Raw genomic sequence first — 23,079 nt, 5'->3', positions numbered from 1 at the left:
AACACGTTAAATAGGTCATACATGTATTCCTTATAACATGTAAAAGCCATTCAACCATTTAGAATTTCATCGTGGAGCTAGGCTTCGCAAACTGTTTCAAATTTCTGTGTTTAGGATATAATAGGCGTGTCAAAAATCATAGCTGTGTTACGTAACAGAGCCATCATTAGCATAAACCCGCCCCTGCTGCTGAAGCAACACCCTCTGGCATGTTAGAACAAAGCGGGTAATGAAAGTCGGCAAGTCAGATCCATTACTTCGGGATCAAGATTGTGTTAAAACCTTTCCTGTTTCGTCTCCTAATTGTGGTTGGGGGGACACAGGGGAGATCTGTACTCTCCAGGGTCCGAGGCTTCTTCTTCTCCACGGTTAACTCCCGTACACCTCACGGTTGTTAAAGATGGTACCGTGTAGAAAGAACAGGCCGTTTTGCTGTTGTAGAGCTGCCTTATATTGACTGGCTGCTCTATATAACATAAACTTGCTACCTTTCCCGATCGTCGTGTCGGACTCTACTCATAGGCACACACACACATCTCTCCTCCGTGTGCTCACTCTTACACACTCTTACTCTTACTAATTTTATATACTTACGATTTTTTTCATCTTTCAAATTTGGTTCAGTGGTCAATGACACATTTCTTTGTGGTGTGACAAACTCATAACACAAATGTATCTCTGCTTTACACAGACTTTAAAGAACACAGCGTGCCTGAGTTGGCAGTAAAAGAAGCAAATAAAAATGTTCCTTATTGAAAGCAAATTTTGCAACCTGGAGTTACTTCACACAATTGTAGCAATTATCAATCTCAAAGTTGTTCTCCAGGTTAAATAAAGGTAATTATAATAATAATCTCTCTATTAGAAAGTCATGTGGGGAAAACTTAAGGGAGAGAGCAAATCATTTTACGAAAAGATGGAAAGATACTGTATGAACAGAATTATTATCTGTAGTTTTTTGTTTGTTTTTTCTGTATTTGTTATCTCAGAGTGTCATTACATGCAGCGCAATCTTTTCATGTGATTTTTTTATTTATTTTTTGTTGTAAAAGATAAAAAAACGGATATTACATAATTGTGACCATGTAGCTCTCCCTAAGGAAGGGTATGAAGAAATGTACCAAGTAGAAATATGTAAAAGTGTGAGTCCTTACCAAGTGTATGACTCTATAGACCCTTGCGACTGACATCATGGCACATTACCCAGCGCCATCTTGGAAGATGATGGTCCTACGCGGATGGACCTGTGTGGGTGGGTTTACTTGATTAATAGTGTTATTTTTAGACTTATTGAAAGCAGCCTATGTGCTAAACGATTGTTGAAGGTCGTCTCCGTTTGGCCTCAATATGTCGATTATGTTAACACTCTACCAGAAGCTGAGAGAAGTCGGTACAAGGAGAGACTGGGTCTGATCGACAGGAATGACCTCTACAATGTTCCTGTTGACAAATGGAATGAAGATGCCTCTTATTTCCCGGGATGTGACTTATCCTGACATTGTGAGCTACCTCGTCTTTATATCTAGCTCATACACAATGGACCACATGAAAAGTTTCAGGGGACTGGAAGCTTACAACCAGTTTGTTTGAGGCTGGATTTGTGAAGTAGCTGCTTTTATTCATAATGGACTCCATCTACCTATAAAAGCAAGACTGGTCTATGTCTGTGTGTGTGCGTGCGTGTGGAGCAAATATCTCCCCGACGTGGTGTGAGTTCGACCCAAAACTTAGTCATTGGGTTCCAAATACCCCAAGTGTGTGTATCTGTTATTTTAGAGTAATTTGGTCATTTCAAAATGTTTATTTTAATTTTATTTCACTTCTGGACGGCCCCGAAATGAAACCTATTCAGCTTTTGACCTCAGGGTGTGAGGGGGCGCTAGCGCACCATCTATATCTATTTCACTACACAGCTCCTCACTCGAGCAAAAGTCACGTGTGCGGCCATAGCCAATCGCTGCGCACATAGCCGCCAAGCAGACACGGACTGTAAACACACGAGCGATAGAGAAGAAGATAGTTCAGACCGAGACACTGGAGCTCTCTGAATAGATCATTTGAAACCGTCAGCCACTGGTGAGTCTTTTGCAGACACGTTTCCCAACCTGTTCAATACTCCATCTGGAAAACTGCAGATTCTCTGTGGTGCCGTGCATGGAAGCTAAGCTCTGACCACTCGGTTCAAAGGTAAAAAATGATTTTTGTTTTTAATAAAAAAAACAACCGAATTGTAGATAATACTTTAATTTAAATGGTAAATGGACTTGATTTTATACAGTGCTTTATCACCACATTGAAGCAGTCTCAATTTACTTATTCACTCATGTAGTTTGGAGCTTTACGTTTTGTTTTGCGCTGTTTCGTTGTTTTTCTGATTGGCGCTACAATCACTCCAAAAACACTTACACAAAAAATGTACAAAAAGACAACTGAAAGATAAAAAAAAAAACACACAAAATGACTCCAAAAAAACATACATTACAGAAAAATACAACACAAAAATACAAAACAACAAAAACATAAAAATGACTCAATACACAAAACTAAATATTTATACAAAAAATACACAAAATGACATCAGAATCACACTCTAATGGCAAAAAAAAACTATAATTATACAAGAACACAACAGAAAGATACAAAAATACACATAATTAACTCTACTTAAGCTCCCACATGAATGCATACTTCTGACGGGCACTGTAGTAGTGTGGTTAAATCCAGGGTAAGTAGGCTAATTTTTCACAATTCACCTGTAATATGAGTGTGCAATGCTGGTTTTTTAGAATATGAGCTATTTTAGTGACAACATAAATTTGTGTGAAAAATAGATCTGCACACGGATCAATGCAAATAAAACAATGTAGTTTAGTTGAGTTTAATTTAATTTCCTGAAAAAAGACTTGTGTACTCCAGTTAAAACACCTAAACACAGCGCAAAACTTTACCATCGCTGTGGGCTCTCTGCTTCGCTAAAATGTTTCCTGCGGTGGCTTGTTCTTCTAACATGGCGGAGGGCCGTACATCACGTGTCCTGTGAGGTCATGTGGCATGGGTCTATAGGAGGCCAGAAGACCACCCAAGACAATTGTCAATTGGATATATTGTTGAAATTGATAATAAAGCATTCACAATTTCTGAGCCTGTGATATGCCATTTAGTGTGTGACATCACTGCCTGTGTTAGGGGACATTGTTTCATGTCTGTTATTTACTAAAAAAAAAAAAAAAAGTGGCCAGCAACATACACACTTCAACAAGTGCAAAGAAAAAATATTTCTTGAGTTATTTAATGAGCCATCATATCACGGTCATATTTACACTTTCATGACTTGGTATTTTAGACAAGTGATTCAGCTGCTAAGCTATAGCAGAGTGAATAGCTGATTGGCTAACAGAGGACTCGCTGTAAACAAACCTAATGTGAGGATTAATGATGGCACAGTGATGTGTGGTGAGGTGCATGACGGGTGAGGCACTGACTACACTGGAATCAGACGTACAAATGTATGAACCTCATAGAAGTTTAAATGTGCAACATTTCTGTTTTTATTTAATTTTGTATTTGTAAATTTGTAGGGAGCAGTTATTTTTTGCTTTTATTTCTATTTTAACCTGAAGAAGATATTCTTGCATGCACTTACAATAAAGATTCTGATTATATTTCAGTTTTTACTTTTATTGAACAATTTAGTTATTTTCAAAGGTTATGTTTTAATCCATTACATATGTTTCAACATTACAATACAAAGAAAAACAATATTGTTTTCTTATAAGGGAACATTTGTTTTTTTATTATTATTATTATACTCAATATTTATTTTGGGAGCTGAGCTCTCTGTTATTTGAATACAAATTAAAATTGTGGTTTAGAACTCAGCACCTCCAACACTGGAGCGCACTCCTGATTACAAGGCACTGCTAGTGCTGAACACTGCCCCCTGTTCCTGAGGCACGGTACTGTCTGCCTCTCCGCTCGGTCCAATGGGCCTTCCCAATCTCACCGCCACCATCGGTTGCTACACAACAAAAAGCTGGTTTAGAGATCTGCACAAACAAAGTGGTGGAATACTGCTGCTAATAACGTAGTCCAGACTGTGACATCACGGCCAAGATGGTGGAATAGTTTAGAGTTTATATGCACCAAATATAAGTAAATTCAGGATATTTTCATTGAAATGAAATGAAAAAGGATCATGAAGAGTGACGAGAATACCGACAAGGCTACTTATGGTGCATCATTGCTGTGTTTTGCTGTAAATCAAACAAGAAAAAGTAAAGGCTGGAACTCCCCAGACCCAAACAGCCTTACATTTGTATGTGGCTTATTGTTAATGATTGGCTGACACATGCAGAGTTCCACTATCACTGCTAATAATGACAAATGAGCAAGCCAATGAAATGGCTTGATGGTCTCGTTTAGAAAACAGGAGAGGAGTGTGTGGATGCCGCCCTTTTGACATTTGAGGGAAAGTGGTGATTACAATGAGTCTAACTGGACTTCATGCCTGAAGCCTTGCTGGAAAATATATTGCAGTGTAAATATTTTTTGTGTGTGAGGCAAATGAAACTCAAGTACTGATTCATTGTCAATGACTGGTTATTAATGCAGGTATATGTTTGAGACATGAAAGGAAATCTGTGCAGGCTTTAGCAGCTGAAAAAGATGCCTTTGAGTAGCTGGTGTTGGGTGTTTAGATTATGATGAATGACCCTGACACAAGCCGAGATGCCCAGCTGGTGTCCTCACTTGTACGCACAAGAATATGCTTCCAAGCAGAAGGAACACAATGTGATCGTCTGTGAGAAAGTCAACGAGGAACAACAGATCAAATCAGCAAAAGATAGCAAGATAAGATATAAAAAGAAGAAAATATAAAATAAATGGAAAGTTAGATGTAATGGTAATGGTCAATTAGTTACTTGAAGATAAAATCTAGGAGAGTTTTTTATGCCATTGTTTCTTAAACTAATGGAAAGCAAGCATAATATCTTGTTCAGAATGAAGGTGCAAACAGTTAAATCGTTTCAGCACCTTTACATAGGAGGCAACTGAGATTTTGTATAGCCTGAATAATATGTATTTCTAAAAAAAAAGAATCTTTTTTTCTTTAGTTCTAGTAATAAGTCCAGCAAACAAAGCATTTCCACATTAAATTAGTGTTCTGAAATATGAGACAAATCTAAGTGCATTAAGGCCTACTTACTAAGATGGCCTACCTTATAAGCATAGTCCTGAATTAATGCTTCAAGTGGAGGTTTATTTGTCAAACCACAGGGAAAAGTTCTATAGCGCTACAATTCTACAATTAAATAACAGAGTAACACAAAGTTACTTAATTTTAAAAGTAATGTGTGTACAGGCTAAAAATAAGTAAGTGTTTAATATATCACACATACTTTATATAGTAAATGATTGATTGAAGATGTGACTTTCAAGCCCCAGTGGCTCCAGTCTTTCTCTTGTCTTTCCTTGAAGCTGCTATCCTGAGTTTCTGAGAAAAGTCTCAATGTCCCGCCCTAAACAGCCTCACTTCCTCCCACTGCCTCTCCCAATCTACAAGAAGCCACGCCTCTACTTTTCTGCATGCGCATCACGGAACATAACAAGGTTGCATCTGGTCGCATTGATATAGGTCTATGGGTCAGGTAAGAGCCAAAATCATATTTACCTGTTTGCTGTTGTGACGTAAGACCTTGTTTCCGTGCACAGTACCGCATTCACTTTGATTGACAGTCTCAAAAACAGGAAGTCGAAGCCTATTGGTTGGGGTAGTCAGCGATCGTTTGCATTTGTATAAGGGTCTATAGGACGAAGGAGGGACTGACATACATTAATGTATGAATGACCATCGGCAGTAGACCATAGTAAAAGACTAATTAGGTATTTTTTCGCATTTCAAAAGAATGATACATAAACATAGATTTCTCAGAAACTCCGGATGTCAGCTTTAACATGCATGGTATGGTATTTAGGTATTCTATTTTTTTATATGCAGAGCATATAAAGTATTAGCTGCTTACTAAATTAGGTGTGTGAGGTCTGCAGATAGAGGTTTATTTAGAACGGGTTCATCTGGTCTCACACTGGGACCCACATTTTTCCACGGTCATTAAATCACCACCTTTTTTTTTTTTTTTTTTTTTTAGAATTCAACCAAATTTAGTTTTTTCAAAAATAGCTGTTGAAAACATATACTTATATATATATATATATAATATTTTTTTGAACATAAATCCATATATTTTTCCTTGCAACATGCATTTTACAGCATGCATGTCAAAAGAAAAACTTCTTTTAAAATAAAAGACAGGTCCAACATAAGAGACATTAAGTATTTATTAATTTTTGACCAGCTGTCCACGACTCCCCCAGTACAGGTCTGCGACCCACTTTTGGGTCCCGACCCACCAGTTCCCCGACCCCGACCCACTATTCTCACACACAAACATACACGCACACATGCAAATCACACAAACACTAGCGCGTGCACACAAACACGCATGCACGCACACAAACACAAACACACCCTCGAACATCTGTGCGCAGTGCGCACACACACTAGCATCAGGCTAGTTACCAGAGAGACTAACGATACGTTTGGTCTCTTCCAAACAGAACAAATGTTGTAGGTTCACAAACGTCTGAGAACTTGGGTCTAACTCTCCACCTCCGCTCTGCATCAACTTGTTCTGCCGACCAAACAACAGACATGGCTCCTCTTTTTGACACAGGTTCTTCTGTGTCATCATGTTCTACAGCTTCAGAGCTTTCTTTACACCGTAACCATAGCACTACTGTTTACCTTCGCAGTGCAACATTGAAAAGGCTCCGGTCTGACACGGTGCAGTGTTCCAAACGTTGTGTAATCAGTATATCATAATGACAATTTGGTATGAACCGGTATACTGCCCAGCCCTGTAGTGATAATAAATATACATATATATCTGAGTCCTGATCGGGAGATAACGTCCAATTCCGATTGCGTGATCGGATCGCGACATCCTTAGTTTTTACCACCTGATAAATATCTCTAAAGTGAGGAATTTCTTAGACCTGATTTTTCAGGCTGTGGCCCCCAGACTCGGCATGACCTTCATCAGTCCCTCCGGGAGCTTGACTGTGTGGACTCTTTTAAAGGGGGGGTATTGTGTTTTTTTTTCAGGCACATAGTACCATTCTATAACATACTCAAATAATTATGCTACCCACATTTTTTGGAAAAATTCAGCAAATATTTAAAAAAAAAATTAAAAGAAACTTCACTCTGTAGCACACAGTTCATGACGCTTTGATTATGCCTCTGTCTCTTTAAGAAACTCCAAGCTTGTCTGACACACCTATTAACACTCCCCCTTCAATACTCATACAAACACGCATAGATGTTATGTTGTTTACTTCTGTTTTTCTGTGTGCCATATTTGGCTACTTTCTAAATTTTTGAATGGCTATGAAAGTGAGGAATGCTAACGTACGGTCGGAGGAGAAGTGAACTCTCCCCTGCCACTGGCTCACACACACACACACACGCACACATTTACCCATGCTGCTGGCTCTGAAGAAGTAGTCCTCTTTAGAGTAGGGATCGCATCGTTTTTTATTGTCAGTGTACTTATTAATCCACTTTCAAATAAGCTCTTGTTTTAAAGCAGTCATCTGAAAAGTGCCTGGAACAAACATAGCAGATCTTTTTGGGACGAGGGCCGCTTCTAAAGATGAACTCCAACCATTGTTGACGAGTTGTTTCATCCAAAAGAGGGCTGTTTTCTTCGCATCCAAAAATACATTTTCTCGTTGAAAGCATTTTTAAAAACTAAAGGCAGGCAGCTACTACGGTGAGCAGAGTAAACTGATCAACATGCAGTTATCTCTCAGCTGTTTGTTGTGACTGCAACTGTTTTGACGGAGCTGGAAGCGGGGGAGTGGTTCAAGTTTTATTTACATTTTTATTTTTATCTTAATGTGTACATTAATGAGTACAGACAACAAAAACCATGGGTTTCTTACAAAAATATTTAAAATAAGTAAATTAAAAGCTAAATCTGTGGAGGCGGGTGCTGTGGGTTGAACTAAGTAAGAGAACATAGGAGAGGGAGGGGCTTCGTGGCCAAGGCAGAGCCACGTACCCGCGAGCATAACAGCAGGAAAATGGCTGCTCGCAGGAGATTTAAAGATTACTCAAAAACACGTGAATCAATCTGAGAAACACTAGAGGTATGTTTTTCAGGAGGGAATGACACACTAACATGATATAAAGCTTGAAAAAATAGATTTTTACGTGATACCTCCCCTTTAAAAAACATTTGAAGACTTCGCTTTTCAGAAAAGCTTTTGGTTAAATTGATTTTTAAACTTTTATTACCCTTTTTATGACGTTGCTTCTGTTGTTTTACTTTGTCCTCTGTTCTGTACAGCACTTACTTACTTACTTACACAGCAAAAAACTGATTACAATATATATATATATATATATATATATATATATATATATATATATATAAATGAAAGTGTATTAATATATTCATGAACGTGTATTTATATACATGAAAACCCGGACGCCATCTTTGTAGTCATTTATATCATTCGAGACAGAAGAAGTAAAGGCACTGGCAGGCGGACAACCGTGTGATTTTTTTCAATCGTTGTACACTCATGTACTCACACCTCTTCTGAGAGGACATGGTTCTAGATATTGTGGGAATGCTCACCTCAGTCAGTATTTAGGTTCTCTTTTATAACATGAAGGAAAGGTTTATTGTCTTCTTGGCTTGGCCCATAAAACAATGGACTTACTGATGAACACTGAAACATTTCTGACTGTGGGGGCTTTTGGGGAGGAATCAACTTAATTCTGACAAAGTACCTCTTTGTCTCTATTCACAAGGGCAATGAGATGTCATTGATGAAGGTTAGCATAAACACTTCAATCATTACATGAACAGCCTGATAAATAGATCCTAATTTATCGCATGTGGAAATATACACAACCATCCCTTCCACATAAACAACAAATGAATTCTGATTTTAAAATTTTATCATAAGGTTTGAGAACTATTTTCCCATAAAATTCTGTGTTATTTCTGGGTGACTCTAGGTTTTCTGCCTCCTATGTATGTTAAAGTGCAGATCTCTTTCTCTCTCTGCACAAATAACTTAGACAACGTAAAAAGAATTGTTTATATTTGAATCAAAGTGTGACTTTTTATCTCACTGTAAACCAAACATTACGATCCTTGGAGTGTTTTCTCTCAGAATATCGAACATTCCAGGTCCCTGTTAGTTTCTAAGACTGGTATTCTTTATAGTGGCTGAAAATGTATGAGTAGTGTAGTTGATGGTCTCTCCACTGTCAGGAACACATTGAGGTGAAGAATCAAATTCATTGCTCTGTTATGCACTGAGGTTTTTGCCTTTTATCGTCAGTGCGGTGTAAATGTGTTTCTACGTCAGAGTTGAATAATTTGAAGTGCTTTATAGGTCACAAGATGTTGCTTTTGCAGATTAGTGATGCTACTCCAAACAGGCTGTCAGTGTGAAAATAAAGTCTCTTGCCAGTAATAAAGTCTTTACAGAACGGCTTGTGTTCTCGGACCTGTTTTCCATTAGCGGCGTACAAGTAGCCCAGTGAACAGCTGTGGCCCGCATCCAAGAAAATGTTTCTGCAAGGTTCATTAAAGATGGATCACTTCAAATGGTTATGTCAGCTCATATTGGGTGACATTCCTGTTGGTCTCCATGTGTCAGCAGCCGGTGGGATCTTCCTCTGCACTTTTACATGAAGCATGAGGTAAAAATGCATCTGTGTAAACAAGCATGACTGATAGGTCTGGGAGAGCATCCTGGGAGCACAAAGAAATGAATAAACACAAAGTAGAGGCATGCGTCCCGCCCTTGTCCCACTTGGTCCAATTGCGAAGAGGCCACACATGTTTTTGCCTGTCAGAGGGAAAAGGAAACAAGGACTGTGCTGAAGGGTCAGTGGAAGAAGTTACAAATCCTCATCTTGAATTTCTCAGGCCGTTTACGTCAGAAACAATGTGGATAATAAGGGAGGAAATTTGCAACAAAGTAAACACACACAGAGGAACTACCTCACCTCGGCACTGGGGAGTCAGCGGTCACAGGTTGGGTCTCCAAGGGAGCCAAACCTTACAAAAAGACGATCTTTTGTCAGTGAATGACATTAATTTCATTAAATACTGTGTTGAAAATACAAAGCTTGCAATAACATCTCTATTTAGTGTTTATCTTCTGAGGTCATTGAGATATTCCTTTATTAAGGCTTTGCACGACAGTGATTTGTGTTCAGCACTAGTTAATATATAAGTTCTTCAATGTTCAGGTGTATATAATAAATGAAAATTCTAGAATTATGGGAAAACATTTGATTTTCTATGTCAGCAAATAATTAAGGAAGACTCTGTTATACCTCATGAATTATACGAGATAGACGAGTAAAATCTGTGTTCTCCAGTCATTTATACAGTACAAATGAAAAGAGTTATTAAACACCTTCTCTTTCTTTTATTACATGTAATTACTTAATTCTATTAGGTTGTAGTTAAATTGTGTTTTTAAGTTATCCTTACTTACAAATATAGTTCCAATTACTCAAAAATTCCTAGTTAAAGTTACTCAAAAAGGAAGAAAATGTTAAACCAACTTGACATAATTAAGTTAGTTTTTCTATAACTTTGAGTATAAACTACTTAATCTATTTAATTACTTTGAACGTACAGGTTTACAGTGTTCTTTTGCACTGAAAATATTCTTACATCTCTAGAAAGTACATGTCATAATAGGTGAATATTTGCATATAGGATACAGCTGGTCCATGTCGAGTTGCAATATAGATACTGTAAGTCAGTGGGGACTTAGGGACCCATGGGAGGTTCTCAGACATGAGTTAAAAGTATTGAAAAAAACTGAACACAGATAATGTTTTGATTTATTAACATAGTACTATATATATACATTTATACATATAAGTAATTATTGTATCCCAAAGGAGGGAATTAGTGTCACAGTTGTGCCAGGAAAGAATTCATTACACAGAAAAAACAAAACAAAACTGGAAATAAGGATTACAAAATCATGTGCAAAAAATAAATCAATAATATTACGTTTATCTTGATTAGGCTCACGTTCTTTTGCAGCTGACTTGGTGCTCAGTCTGATGCTCACTCATCAATCCATCATAGGGCTAAAACACAGACAGTCAAGTTGATTTTAAAACCACAATAATAAAACATTTTCATTTTTTAGAATCAAAGTATTTTACTTCAAAGAAAATGAGCATTTTAGAAAGACGTGGGTATGGTTCTTTACTCATTTATTGTGCTTATTGTGGATGGTGTTTGATCTTCCTAAGAAAATGGTAGGCTCATGCTATTTTCACTAGGTCATACTTTCTTATGATGTAGAGTGAAGTAGAATATATCTTTATTCCACAATATAATATTGTTATACTTTTTACTTGTACTTGAGTGTTTTATGTATGATTTTCTTGAACAAATACTTACAATTTCAATCAAGTAACAGTACTTCTACGCAGAGCCGGCCCTGCCACTCGGCGGATTAAGCGGCTGCTAAGGGCAACTTCAGCATCCTTGAGCTTGGACAACAAAATAAAAGCGAGAAATAAAAATGGCGGATTGCTCGAAGTGTTGGGCCTGGAGTCGATGTACTAATTTGGCAGTTCCGCTGCAAATAATGTGACGTTATTGTTCAAAAAACGTAATAGAGAATAGAAAAATCAAAACAGATTGAAAAATATGACCAAAACAGAATATAAAGATATCTACGGAGCAACTGAAGAGACTAATTTGAACTTTTCTGTACTTCTAAACACTCTAAATATACAACAAAATGCATTTAAGGGCTAAAAAAGTGTATTTAGCATGATTTGTCCCCTTTAACATCCCCCATCCTTTAAAAAACACTGTCAACGTCACTATCAGTATCAACCATGAGTTTGGAAGGCAGATTTCCTATTGTGATGTTATAATAGACTTTGCTTCTCAAAAAACAAGAAAAACAAACATATAGTCATAGTCGTTAGTTCTAAACAACATTTTGATGTAATTATTCATTTAGATGTTTAGACCTTTTCAACAGTTATTTTAATGGTCCTTTTTTTTATATACAAACAATTACACTTGCCACTTTATAAATAGTATTCATATTTATTTTCTTGCAACAAGTGTTTTTATTTTTTTTGATTCATATTTGTATTCATGTTTAAGTTAACTTGTTTTTTGTTTTAAAGAAAAAAGTCTTTTTGCAGTTATTATCTTGTTCATTGTGTTTCTGCTAAGTGGGATAGTTCAGAGATGGAAGTGTATTTGAAGGAATCCCTTATGCAAATTTATTATTGGCTTATTGAAATTAATTATTGAGAAATACATGTACATGAATACTTTTGTTGTATTTATGTATCTTCCATTAAAGTGGCTTTACATACATTTTATTTTACCCTAAAGGTAATTTAAAAAGTTATACTATATGGAAATGTATGAATAGACTGCCAGTCTATTCATGTGGAGCGAAGTGATAAGTGGACCACGTGTCTTACAGTTCTGTCAGTTTTATTTTAGCTCATATTTATTTTTAGCTACCCCTATAGCCCTTTTATTTTAGGAAAAACCCTAAATGTTTATTTTTCACATATATGTATTTTTAACCCTAAACCAGGAAATACCCTAAAATGTTGATTTATTTTTTCACATTTTTTATTTTTGAAGGTGGAATTTGCTGTGTTAAATATGTTAAAATGAAAATATTTATATGACAAAAGTGGGATTTGAACCCACGTTAGCAGAAGGGTTTGACACTAAGGAGCATGTTCATAGAGGGAAAATAATAATGAACTTGGTTTATAATTTAATACAGTATCTGCTCTTGTGTTCCTTAACTGTCCATAATTGGCAGAGTGGGGCCCCCAAAAGGTATCCCCCTTCGGGTCCCAAGATGTCTAGGGCCGGCCCTGCCTTCTACATGAGTAGGATCTATCAGTTCTCTTTACCACTGTATAAAGGCGCCAGTGCAGCCAGCCTGTCCGCACTGGACTGGACTCCACTGGACTGGACTGGACTGGGAGGGACCTAATTGACACAACAAGTTCACAGGGGCACATAACGGAACATCATGGAGCATTGGGGACACTTTGGTCCCTTCTTCACATGCTTCCCACGGCACAGAGGAAGGCCAACATCTGCCTGACTTTGGTCAAGATGAACTTTCTCATCATGGTTTAATCTCGTGGGAAGTTTCCAGCAGGTGAGCATGGGATGCGTTCACGGACCGCGCTGTATTGTCGGGAAATGAAATGGTGTCGCATTCTGAGGACATAAGTCAAGAAGTGTTTGGAAAAGTCAAAGTGTTACCATGAGGGCGCTGATGGTGCTGTGCGTCACGGCCCTGCTGTGCGCGATCAGCGTGAGCAACAGGAACTGTCCGGACCTGATCGTGGACAGCTGCCACTGCTCCGTGGAGAGGTCTAAGGAGCTCAGCAGGAACCACGTCCGAGTCAAAGTGCAGTGTGTGGACCTGGACCTGATGGACACCCTGCAGCCCACTTTCCTCCCCAACAGAACCGTCAGCCTGTAAGTTGGATCCAGTGACTGATGCTGACATGTAAATGTGAGACTCAAATCGACCGGAGACGGTAGTGCATTGTTTTTCAACCTAGATCAGGGTCGTGACCCCATGTGGGGTCGCCCGGAATTCAAATGGTCTAATAATTGACATTGTTATTAGATATTATTAATCTAATAGTTTTTTTTTTTAGTTTTTTTTATTTTTTCTAAATAAAACACCACACACAATCTCAAGCTGTTTTATACTTTCACTTCTTCAAATATGAATATAGTTTAAAAAATACAATATGAAAATCAAATAATTAAATAATGATGGAAATTAAAATTTTACAATATTTAATAATGTAATGAAATAAAATAAAATAATAATTACAATTAAAATAATATTCTTTTTTCAATGTTAATACCTTTTCAAATTAAAAGACCACACACAATCTCAAACAACTCTGTTGTATACTTTCTATTCCTCAATCTATTTAAACAAATATTAAATAGTTAACTAAATATTAATGCAAATTAAAATTTTACTTGTGTAAAATTATTATTCTTTTATTTAAAATAAAAGACCACACACAATCTCAAACAACTGCATTATATACTTTCTGAAATATAAATTTAGTTTAAAGAATACAGTAAAAAAAAAATCAAACAATGAATTAGTTAATGAAAAGTGAAATTATATTTTTGTGATAAAAAATATATATCTATATTCTTTTTCAAAATAAAACACAATGCACAATCTCAAACAACTGCATTCTATATTTTCACTTCCTCATAATAAATTAAAGTTTACTGTTCAGAATAAACATAGCATCAGCAAAAAAACAAACAATATTTCAAAGTGGGTACGTCACTAACTGCCTGATGAATGCAGTGATAAACATGCTTTCAGACGTACACACCAACACAGTCTCATTCCCAACTGACGATCGGTCAGGACCCCTTAGCGTCAGTGTTCGACACACGGGGTACCCCTGTGGCGTTCATTTTCAACGCTGAGGGTCGGCCCATACACTTCAATACAAATCCTTTGGGGGTCATTTTTTACACTGAGGGTCCTCAGATGCTTTTCAATGAGCTGACGTCAGGTCACGTCCCTGCTGACTCCTCAATGAAAAACAATGGCAGAAATCTCGTATATTTTAGTGGCAAGTTGCCTTACTTCAAGATAGGTTGTGGCTTTAGAATAATATCCATCCACAAACAGAGTGGATGTTGTAATTTTTTTGTTAAAACGTTTCCTGTTTTCATCTCCTAACCTTGGGACTGTGGCCAGGCTGATGATCGATACGGAAATAAAAACAAGAAGTATACATATATAAAATTCTAAGCCTTTATCTTTCAGTGAGTTGAGATCACAGCAGTTCGTAACATGTAATGTGATTTAATTATATTCGCCTTTATTTCATCTATAAAATGACCATCGGTGCGTCGGGGTTGCCAGGTCCCATATTTCTATTTTAAAATGTATTTAAATCACAGTTTGTCTGCTAACAAACACATTAGCTGATTAGAAATGAAAGATTGGAGAAATACAGTGACGTCAATCCTCTCTGAGTCTGTGTACAAATCAGTTTCTGTTAGGGATGTCCCTCTGTGTATCTCCATCGTGCTTTAATGACTGAGAGCTGAACTTCAGAGTTTACACTTAAAGAGTTTCACTCGTTTGTTTTTAGTGAAAAGTTCTGGAGCTTTGGAAACTTAAGGTTTCTTCAGTTTTTTCCTCTCTCCACCATTCTTCTTTGCTGTTTACTTGCACAAAGTTGGTGGCACAACACTGCCCCTAGCATTCAATATAAGGTACTACACTGAAAGAACGCAGGAAGCGGCCATTGGCCCGATTTTATTTTTATTCATGTGTGCAGCGACTACTTCACAGACTCAATCTGAACCAGAAACGAAAGAAAATGAAAAAGCCTAAATGTGATTTTAAGTACATCCAGTCTTTGGTGAATGACTTATGGTACGTTCACACCAAGCGCGTTTCGGGTGTCAAAATCGTACCTCACGCGCGTAATTGGACGCTTGTGCTCATTGAATACAGATGCTTGTCACCAACGTCGAAGATGCTCGAGACGCGCGTCCAGCTCGTTGAGGGGAGGGGCTTCTCTGTTGCCGGTGGTGTTCATACAATGGATGATATTGTGGCGATCAGTGACTGTGAAGTGGTGGGGAACATTATTGTGTTGAGAAGGCCATGTTTCTGGTCGGATGTATTCTGATGTGACTCAGTGTGTGCACTGTGATGTTACACACATTTGGTGTGAATGCGTCATAAAGATTAACACAAAAATTATTGTAAAAATTAACACTGCTACAAACCACAGCTGAGTTTGTTTCAGTAAAACCTGAAAAAACCTGCTTTTTATTGGTCAAAAATAATTTCATGAAGGACCATAACAGTTTTAAACAGCACCAATCATTGATTGCCCTGGAAGTCTACAATTTCAAGGGCCTATAGTGCTGCTACCAATGGCGGACTAGCATACGGGGACACCGGGGATTTCCCCCGTGGGCTGCTTGGTCGGGCCATGAGAAAAAGAAAGGGGGAATAAACATACCTGTCAGTGTCAAGTATCCCGTTTTGGCCGGGAAACTCCCATATTTTACCCCTCTTCTCCGCCATCGTCCCGTATTAGTATTTTCTGATAAATATCCCGTATTTTACTGAAATAATAATTGAAAGATAAATAAATAAAAACATTTCTCTGTCTCCCTAAACTGAACGCTATCACTAGCCTCACGAGAACTGACATCTGAAATGGCCTGAGTGGCAGTTCTCGCAAGATTAGTGCCGACAACAGGAACAAACCGGGAAACAACTACAGAGATGGATGAATGTAAGAAGACGTTCCGGTGAAAAAAAAAAACCAAAGAACTTGTGTAAATACCTTGGAAAATGAGACACAGAGTTTACCTTCCTAAAGAGCAGCAGGATGGGATACATTTATACGTTCTGTAAGATTAGTAACTGAGATTTTAGTGTTTACCACAGGGAAGGAATGACGAAAGTCAGCATGAAAATCACAAGCGCCACAAATATACACTGCTTTCAAAAAGTGTTAAAGGATATAAAGTCTGCAACAAATGTGTCTAATAAGTCATTAATAAATACCAGAGAACCACATGAGTGAGCATGAGAAATTATAAGAAAATGTGTAATAAAAATAAAATGTAAATGTCTAACTTAAAGATAAGCAACGTGAAATTAACAGTAAATATGTGTTGACTTGTATATGAACTGTAAGTATATTTAATAAACACATGTGCTTCATATACACATTTATGTTTTAGTTTAGGCTGTTTTATAATTTGGGAATTAGTGCTGGCGATATATCGAAATTCAAGATGTATTGAGTTTTCTATTTTAGCCATATAGAAAACTACAATATCACATAGATCAATATATATTGTATTTTGTATAAAAATCCTTGTTTTAGGAGTCGCTGTTGTTACTTCTCAGAACAGCATGTAAAGCTCATTTATATGGATTAATGAGTGTGTTCTAACCCTGACCTTCCTCATAACAAGCTACACTACAGAACTCACTCATACGTGCTGTCCCTTACAGGAGAAGAAAACAAAAGTGGCAAATATTGTGCAACTGTTTGTTAATAAATGTGGGGCATTTTACATCAGCGGCTTTAACCCAGAATTATCTTTCTGGTCAGACTTCATTTGAAAAAAAAATATCTAGATTTATATCATATATCACCATTTTGAAAAAAGATATTGAGATATGAGTTTTGGTCCATATTGCCCAGCCCTAGTAGGAATGTTCACATAATTCCAATGTCAACAAAGGTAGGCCTACCAGATTCTAATCACATAGTTGTGTTTAGTAAATGGTTGACAAGTGGCTATTTTAGATTTCCTTAAAATATAAGGGATAAGGTGGTCCGCCCCACCACCTTGTTTGGGTGGTGGGACGGACATTTTATTGTATCAATGACCTGTTTGCATTAAAATCACTACATGCTGTAAAATCACTTTACTGCTGTAATTATAGTACTGTAGAGGCTAGTTAAGGTTTCAAGTTAATGATTACTATATGATTATGGTCCAAAGCAACATCAGATGCAGTTTTTTTCATCAAGGGAAATGAAACTTGTATTCCCGGCACGGCTGGCTGGCTCCCCACACCGTACATGAAGTGGGCCGGTCTGTCAATGAATTCCAGGGCACTTCATCCCCCCCCACCCCCCCCCGGCTGCTTCTTAACCTCACTGTAGCAATTGATACAGTGGATCTTATAGCGTTTATGAGGGATGTCTTGGTAAAACTTTAAACTGGTTGAAATAGTTTCCTGCTTTGGTCGTGTGGGATCAGCACCAGCGTCCCCTATACCGTGTAGACAATATTTAATAATGTCCTTAAGGTTTTTAGAAAGGATTGTTGAACCCAAACCAAACCAAAATCCTAATCCAGTAGCTGCGAGTCGAGACCTTTTCCAGCCCAAAGATATTCAATTCAACTTCAATTCAACTTTATTTAAATAGCGCAAGACACAACAAAGTAATCTCACAGCGCTATGAATATGAATCTGTTCTTCATCTTTGTTGGAAAAAAAGGCTCTTTAAACATTGATACATTTTTCCCATCTCCTGCTCCTTTTGCAAGTCTATATTAACAGTCTGCTTTATTCCTGGGAATTCGAGGTCTGCCTTTGGAGCATGAACGCAAATACTAAATGCAAAGGACCTTGACAATTTACAGCTCGTTCTGAACTTTGAGCGTTGTTGATTAATGGATGCACTTTGTTTGCTACAATTTATTTGGAGTGGTGTTTGCTTGCATGCGGGCACACCGGCTGTTGTTCCTTTAAGTGGAGAACGCTTTAAGGCTCTGTTTTATTTTCAGAATTTGTTAAAGTGAACTGTTGGAATAAATTACCATAACACCCTGTGTTTTACCGATGAAACGGTACTCAAGCTGAGGCTGTAAAAGCTCGAGGCATCTTCCTCTTGAATTTTAAGGTTGTGTGAGTGCTTTGTAGGCATCACATGGACAAAAACAGGTCTGCATCCATCCCTACACCACTCAGGATTCCTCAGGGCTGGACTGAGAGTAGTCAGGATGCAGTTTTCCTGCGTTAGGAAATGTGACCTTTGAAAGGCTGAAGTGGCTTCCCTGCTCGGTCTTTTGTTTGGATGTGCTGTGCAAATAAACAGATATAACGGGACCACTAACAAATCGCCCCAGACGTGTCTTTGTGGATCTCCTAGCTTTCACTTCTTCTCACTCCCTTTGTAGACAATAAGCTTCCTGCAGGGCTTTGTCCTCAATCACAGCTTTATGTTCAACAAAATCAAGGTTAACTCAAGGTTACTTTTGTGAATATTGGGATAGGTTTCTGACATATTGAATTATAAAATGTAATGAGGTAACGTAATGAGGTAATATAAGTATATGGAAAGGTACGACAAAAAGAAGGGATGAGAAAAAGATCAGTTGAAAGAAGATATAGGGATAGGCCTTTGATGAATGGCAAAACAATAAGAGTGGGTAAGATGAAGAAAAACGAGAGAAAAACCAAGTAAAACTCTTAAGACTTGAAGGAATGAGATAAAGAAGATCAAACAAGATATGACATATTTATAGACAACAGAGAAAAGACACATTTTTATCTTACACATCACTGAATCTAAAACACTATGTAAATCGGATAACAAATGTATCCATCAAATTATGAACACACTACGCTATACCAAATATATGTACAACACGACACAAATAATCAATGCACAATGACTAATGTGAAAAGCTGCATGGCGAATAAGAAGGGTTGTCCAGGAGGGACGTCAGTGTGGCCACTAAAATGCTAAAAACCATCCCTCCCTCTATAGAATGTAGGAGACAACTTGACAATATATTTTCCTGTATTTAGATTTTTGCACTTCTAACTTTGTGTTGGTGCATTGCATCTGCCTTACAGCAAAGAGGCCCAAACACCAAGATTTGAGTACCTGACGGTACACCAGGTGGACGTGTTTTCCTGTGTGGGTTTAATATACTCCAGCTTTATTCCACAGTCCAAAAACGTGTGTTTTCTGAAATGGATTGTAATGGGCGCGTTCACACCAAACGTGTCGAAAAAGGCACAATATATGGTTCTAGGCCGCGTTGTAGGTTCCGCTGCGCGTCCCGCGCCTCCTGTGCGGCGCGTTTTGAAGCTTTTTGCGCGGCGGACGCTTGTGACGTGCGTCCGGCGCCTACATTGTTGAACTTTTGGGGCATATTGCATTGCGTCGACCAATTAGGAGCTTTCTCCAACTGTGACGTATTCAGAATAATGAGGGAAAAAAAACACTAATCAGAGACAGATGGACAAGCGTTCTTCTGCTGGAATAGAGCGCCTATAGTTGTTGTCCTGGTAGGAGATGTGAGCACTGATGCCGGTCAGCAGGTCATCAAACTGGGCACGGGAGAGACGGAAGTAGCACTGAAAGCGACTCTCGTCCGAGCGCAGCTCTGGTGAATCCAGAAACTCGATAATGTAGAGCTGATGAACGGGAGTCGGAGGCGGGGTGTTCAGCAAGGAACTCCAAACTTTATTCTCCATTCATCAAACACAGCCTTCTCAACACAATGTTCCCCACCACTTCACAGTCACTGGGTGAATTATGTATATTAACGTAACTGATCGCCACAATATCATCCATTGTATGAACACCTCAATGCGCGTCCGGAGCATCTTTGACGCTGGTAGCAAGCGTCTGTATTCAATGAGCACAAGCATTCAACTACGCGTGAGGTACGATTTGACGCCCAAAATGCTTTTGGTGTGAACTTATCATTAGAATTTGTTGTGATTGAGTTGGTGTGTAAATGTTGTCTGGCTGTTGATCCTGGGTGTAGTGTATTGTACCCCGTCTTGCACTAGATAGCAATGGGTGTAGACAACAGCAGATCCTGTACATCATTAAATGAAAGAATCTCAGTTTAGCTCTCAGCTCCCACAATTAGAAAACAGAACAGGTTTGTACACTAATCTTACACTTACATTGTTCTGCAATCCAAGGATGTTTTTATGTATTTTACAATATCTAAACATCAATTCTAGGCTGTAATTGGCAAGTACATTTCCTCCTATTAGAAGAAAACCATATGCATTAAATTAACTGCGATTCCCAAACTATATTATTCACAATGCCACAAAAACTAGCAAAAATTGTTCCAATTTAAACGTTGCAGCTTCCTCACTTTCCCAACGCAATAAAGTTCAATCAAAGAAAATATACTAAGAGAAAAATGGCAGCAATTATTTCTACAGAAGCTACTTAGCATTTGTTGTGGGGGTTAAAATCTATAATCATGAAGCCAGACATTTGGATAAATGATTAACTTAATGAAAGTAAAATCAAAATCAATGTTTGTTCTTCACAGTAAAAATCTGAAAGTAAATATTGGCCCAGATTGAGCTGTGCTGCTTTTTTCTGTTATTTTCATATCTCGAACATGTTTATGAGTAACATAGCTTACAATGGAGCCACCTGCAATTGCCAGACAAATTGATGGCTTGTAATTATACACCAGCAAACATATGAGTGATGAAAATGAACTGAAAGAAAGTGTCTCCTACATTTTTTATTATTGTAATTCACTAACTGCTACGTTCTTTGTGCACATAATTATATGTATAAAAGCACAGTCAGGAATAATGTGGAACTGCTTAGAGTAATTTGTTATATTTTGCTGGACTGTGACTTTTTCCCTCAATATAACCCTGAGGATAATGTAATAAAAACCTGATTCTGATTTAACACTTCAGAAGTTTCTTGATTGTACCATTTCATTAAAAGAAGAAAAGAAAGAGATCAGCTACAGTGCTGAAAAGCAAAATAGTGTTTTTGTTTAAACGAGTACAGTGCCCGTCGGAAATATGTATTCATATAGTGGGAGCATAAGTAGAGTTGTCAATTATGGCCAAATGAGTATGTGTTTGAAGGTTGGATGTACAAAGAGGTGTACATACTCTGTACTATGTAGTGCTATAAAGGGGTATATTTGCGGGTGCGATTTCCCTGGTTTAATTCTATGGGACATGCGCATGTGTTTTTTTTTTTTACTCATTTTAATATTTTTTTCATTTGGTGTATTTTTTTGTAATGTATGTTTTTTGGAGTCATTTTGTGTATTTTTGTTCTTTTTTGTCTTTTAATATTTTTTGTTGCCATTGTAGTGTGATTCTGGATTCATTTTGTGTGTTTTTGTATCTTTTTTTGGGGTAGTTTTGTGCATTTCTGTTGTCAGTTTGTGTATTTTTTGTATGAATATTTAGTTCAGTGTATTTTGAGTCATTTTCATATTTTTGTTGTCATTTGTTGTATATTTCTGTAATATATGTTTTTTGGAGTCAGTTTGTATATTTTTGGGCATTTCTATTGTCATTTTGTGTACTTTCTGTACAAATATTGTTTAGTTTTTATTTTAAATTTTAATCATTTAATATGTTTTTTATTATACATTGTGTGTGTGTGTGTGTGTGTGTGTGTGTACCTGTCACTACCTCCGTAAATTAAAATATGAACGTTTTGCAACACCAAATTACTCCAAAATAACTCGATGCACAAACTCGGGGTATTAGGAAGCCGTTGACAAAGTTTCAGGCTCCACACACATGCACGCACACACACACGCACACAGACCTTTCTTGCTTTTATTAGTAGAAGTAGATATGAGGCTGAAAAAGGCAACATCATCTTCTTTCCAGTGCTTTGTTTCTCCTTGATTGTCATTGATATTTATTACGCATAAGAGTATAAACGAAATTCACCTAGAATTGAATTTAGGTACTAAAGTACCGTTGGCATGCACATTCCACCCAACAGCTGGAAAGTCAGCTGGATACAGTATTTAGAACTCACTCAGCACCATTAATTAGTGGAGGTTATTGGCCATTTAGAGATAATTACACATCAATAAATGTAGATAACGAAGAAAATCAATGTTTAGATGACCAACAGTTTTATGAGATACTGAGCAGTTGTTACACTTTTAGATCTTTAAATCACCAATACACTGATTTCAAAGAAATTGAATTGAAAGAGCTTGCATGTTTGTTTCTCAGGTCCCCATTCTTTTGCGAAAGAAGAGATGTTGTAAAGCCCAAAACACTTTCCCAAGTGTGCAACGCTGCTTTGCAGCAAAATAATTATTTTTTAGTGAGAGACAAGAAGAGCGCCCGTGTATGGAGCTACAACTGTACCCAAATAACTGCAGAACAAACCCAGGGGACGCAGCAGGAAGCATGTTTGTTGAATGGCTGGTGGATTTGATAATGAGCTCTTGTTTTGTAGGTGGTCAGTTTGTGATAATGTGACAAATAATCAAACGAATTAAAAGGTATAAATATATAGACTGTCTCGAGATTCACGCCAACCACAATGTGTGTAACATATACAGTAATGCAAAAATGATAAGTAACATAATTGATAATGTTGACTTCAAAAATTTGCCATGACGCGTTGTTTAATGTTGT

At 37.5% G+C, this 23,079-nt stretch overlaps 1 protein-coding gene across 1 annotated transcript in view; it reads left to right on the top strand.

Moving 5' to 3' along the window:
• The first annotated feature begins 13,138 nt into the window (after positions 1–13,138).
• The window catches only part of adgra1b (adhesion G protein-coupled receptor A1b), a 264,689-nt gene continuing 254,748 nt past the window's right edge, over positions 13,139–23,079 (top strand). The window contains exon 1 of the mRNA XM_028469085.1: positions 13,139–13,604. Within this exon, the coding sequence (XP_028324886.1) occupies positions 13,387–13,604 (218 nt within the window). The 5' untranslated portion in view covers positions 13,139–13,386. The remainder of the gene's footprint in view (positions 13,605–23,079) is intronic.

The sequence above is a fragment of the Gouania willdenowi genome, chromosome 15 (genome assembly GCF_900634775.1).
Source record: "Gouania willdenowi chromosome 15, fGouWil2.1, whole genome shotgun sequence".
Lineage (NCBI taxonomy): Eukaryota > Metazoa > Chordata > Actinopteri > Blenniiformes > Gobiesocidae > Gouania > Gouania willdenowi.
The sequence above is the reverse complement of the archived record's forward strand: the minus strand, read 5'-3'. Positions and strand labels throughout refer to the sequence as shown.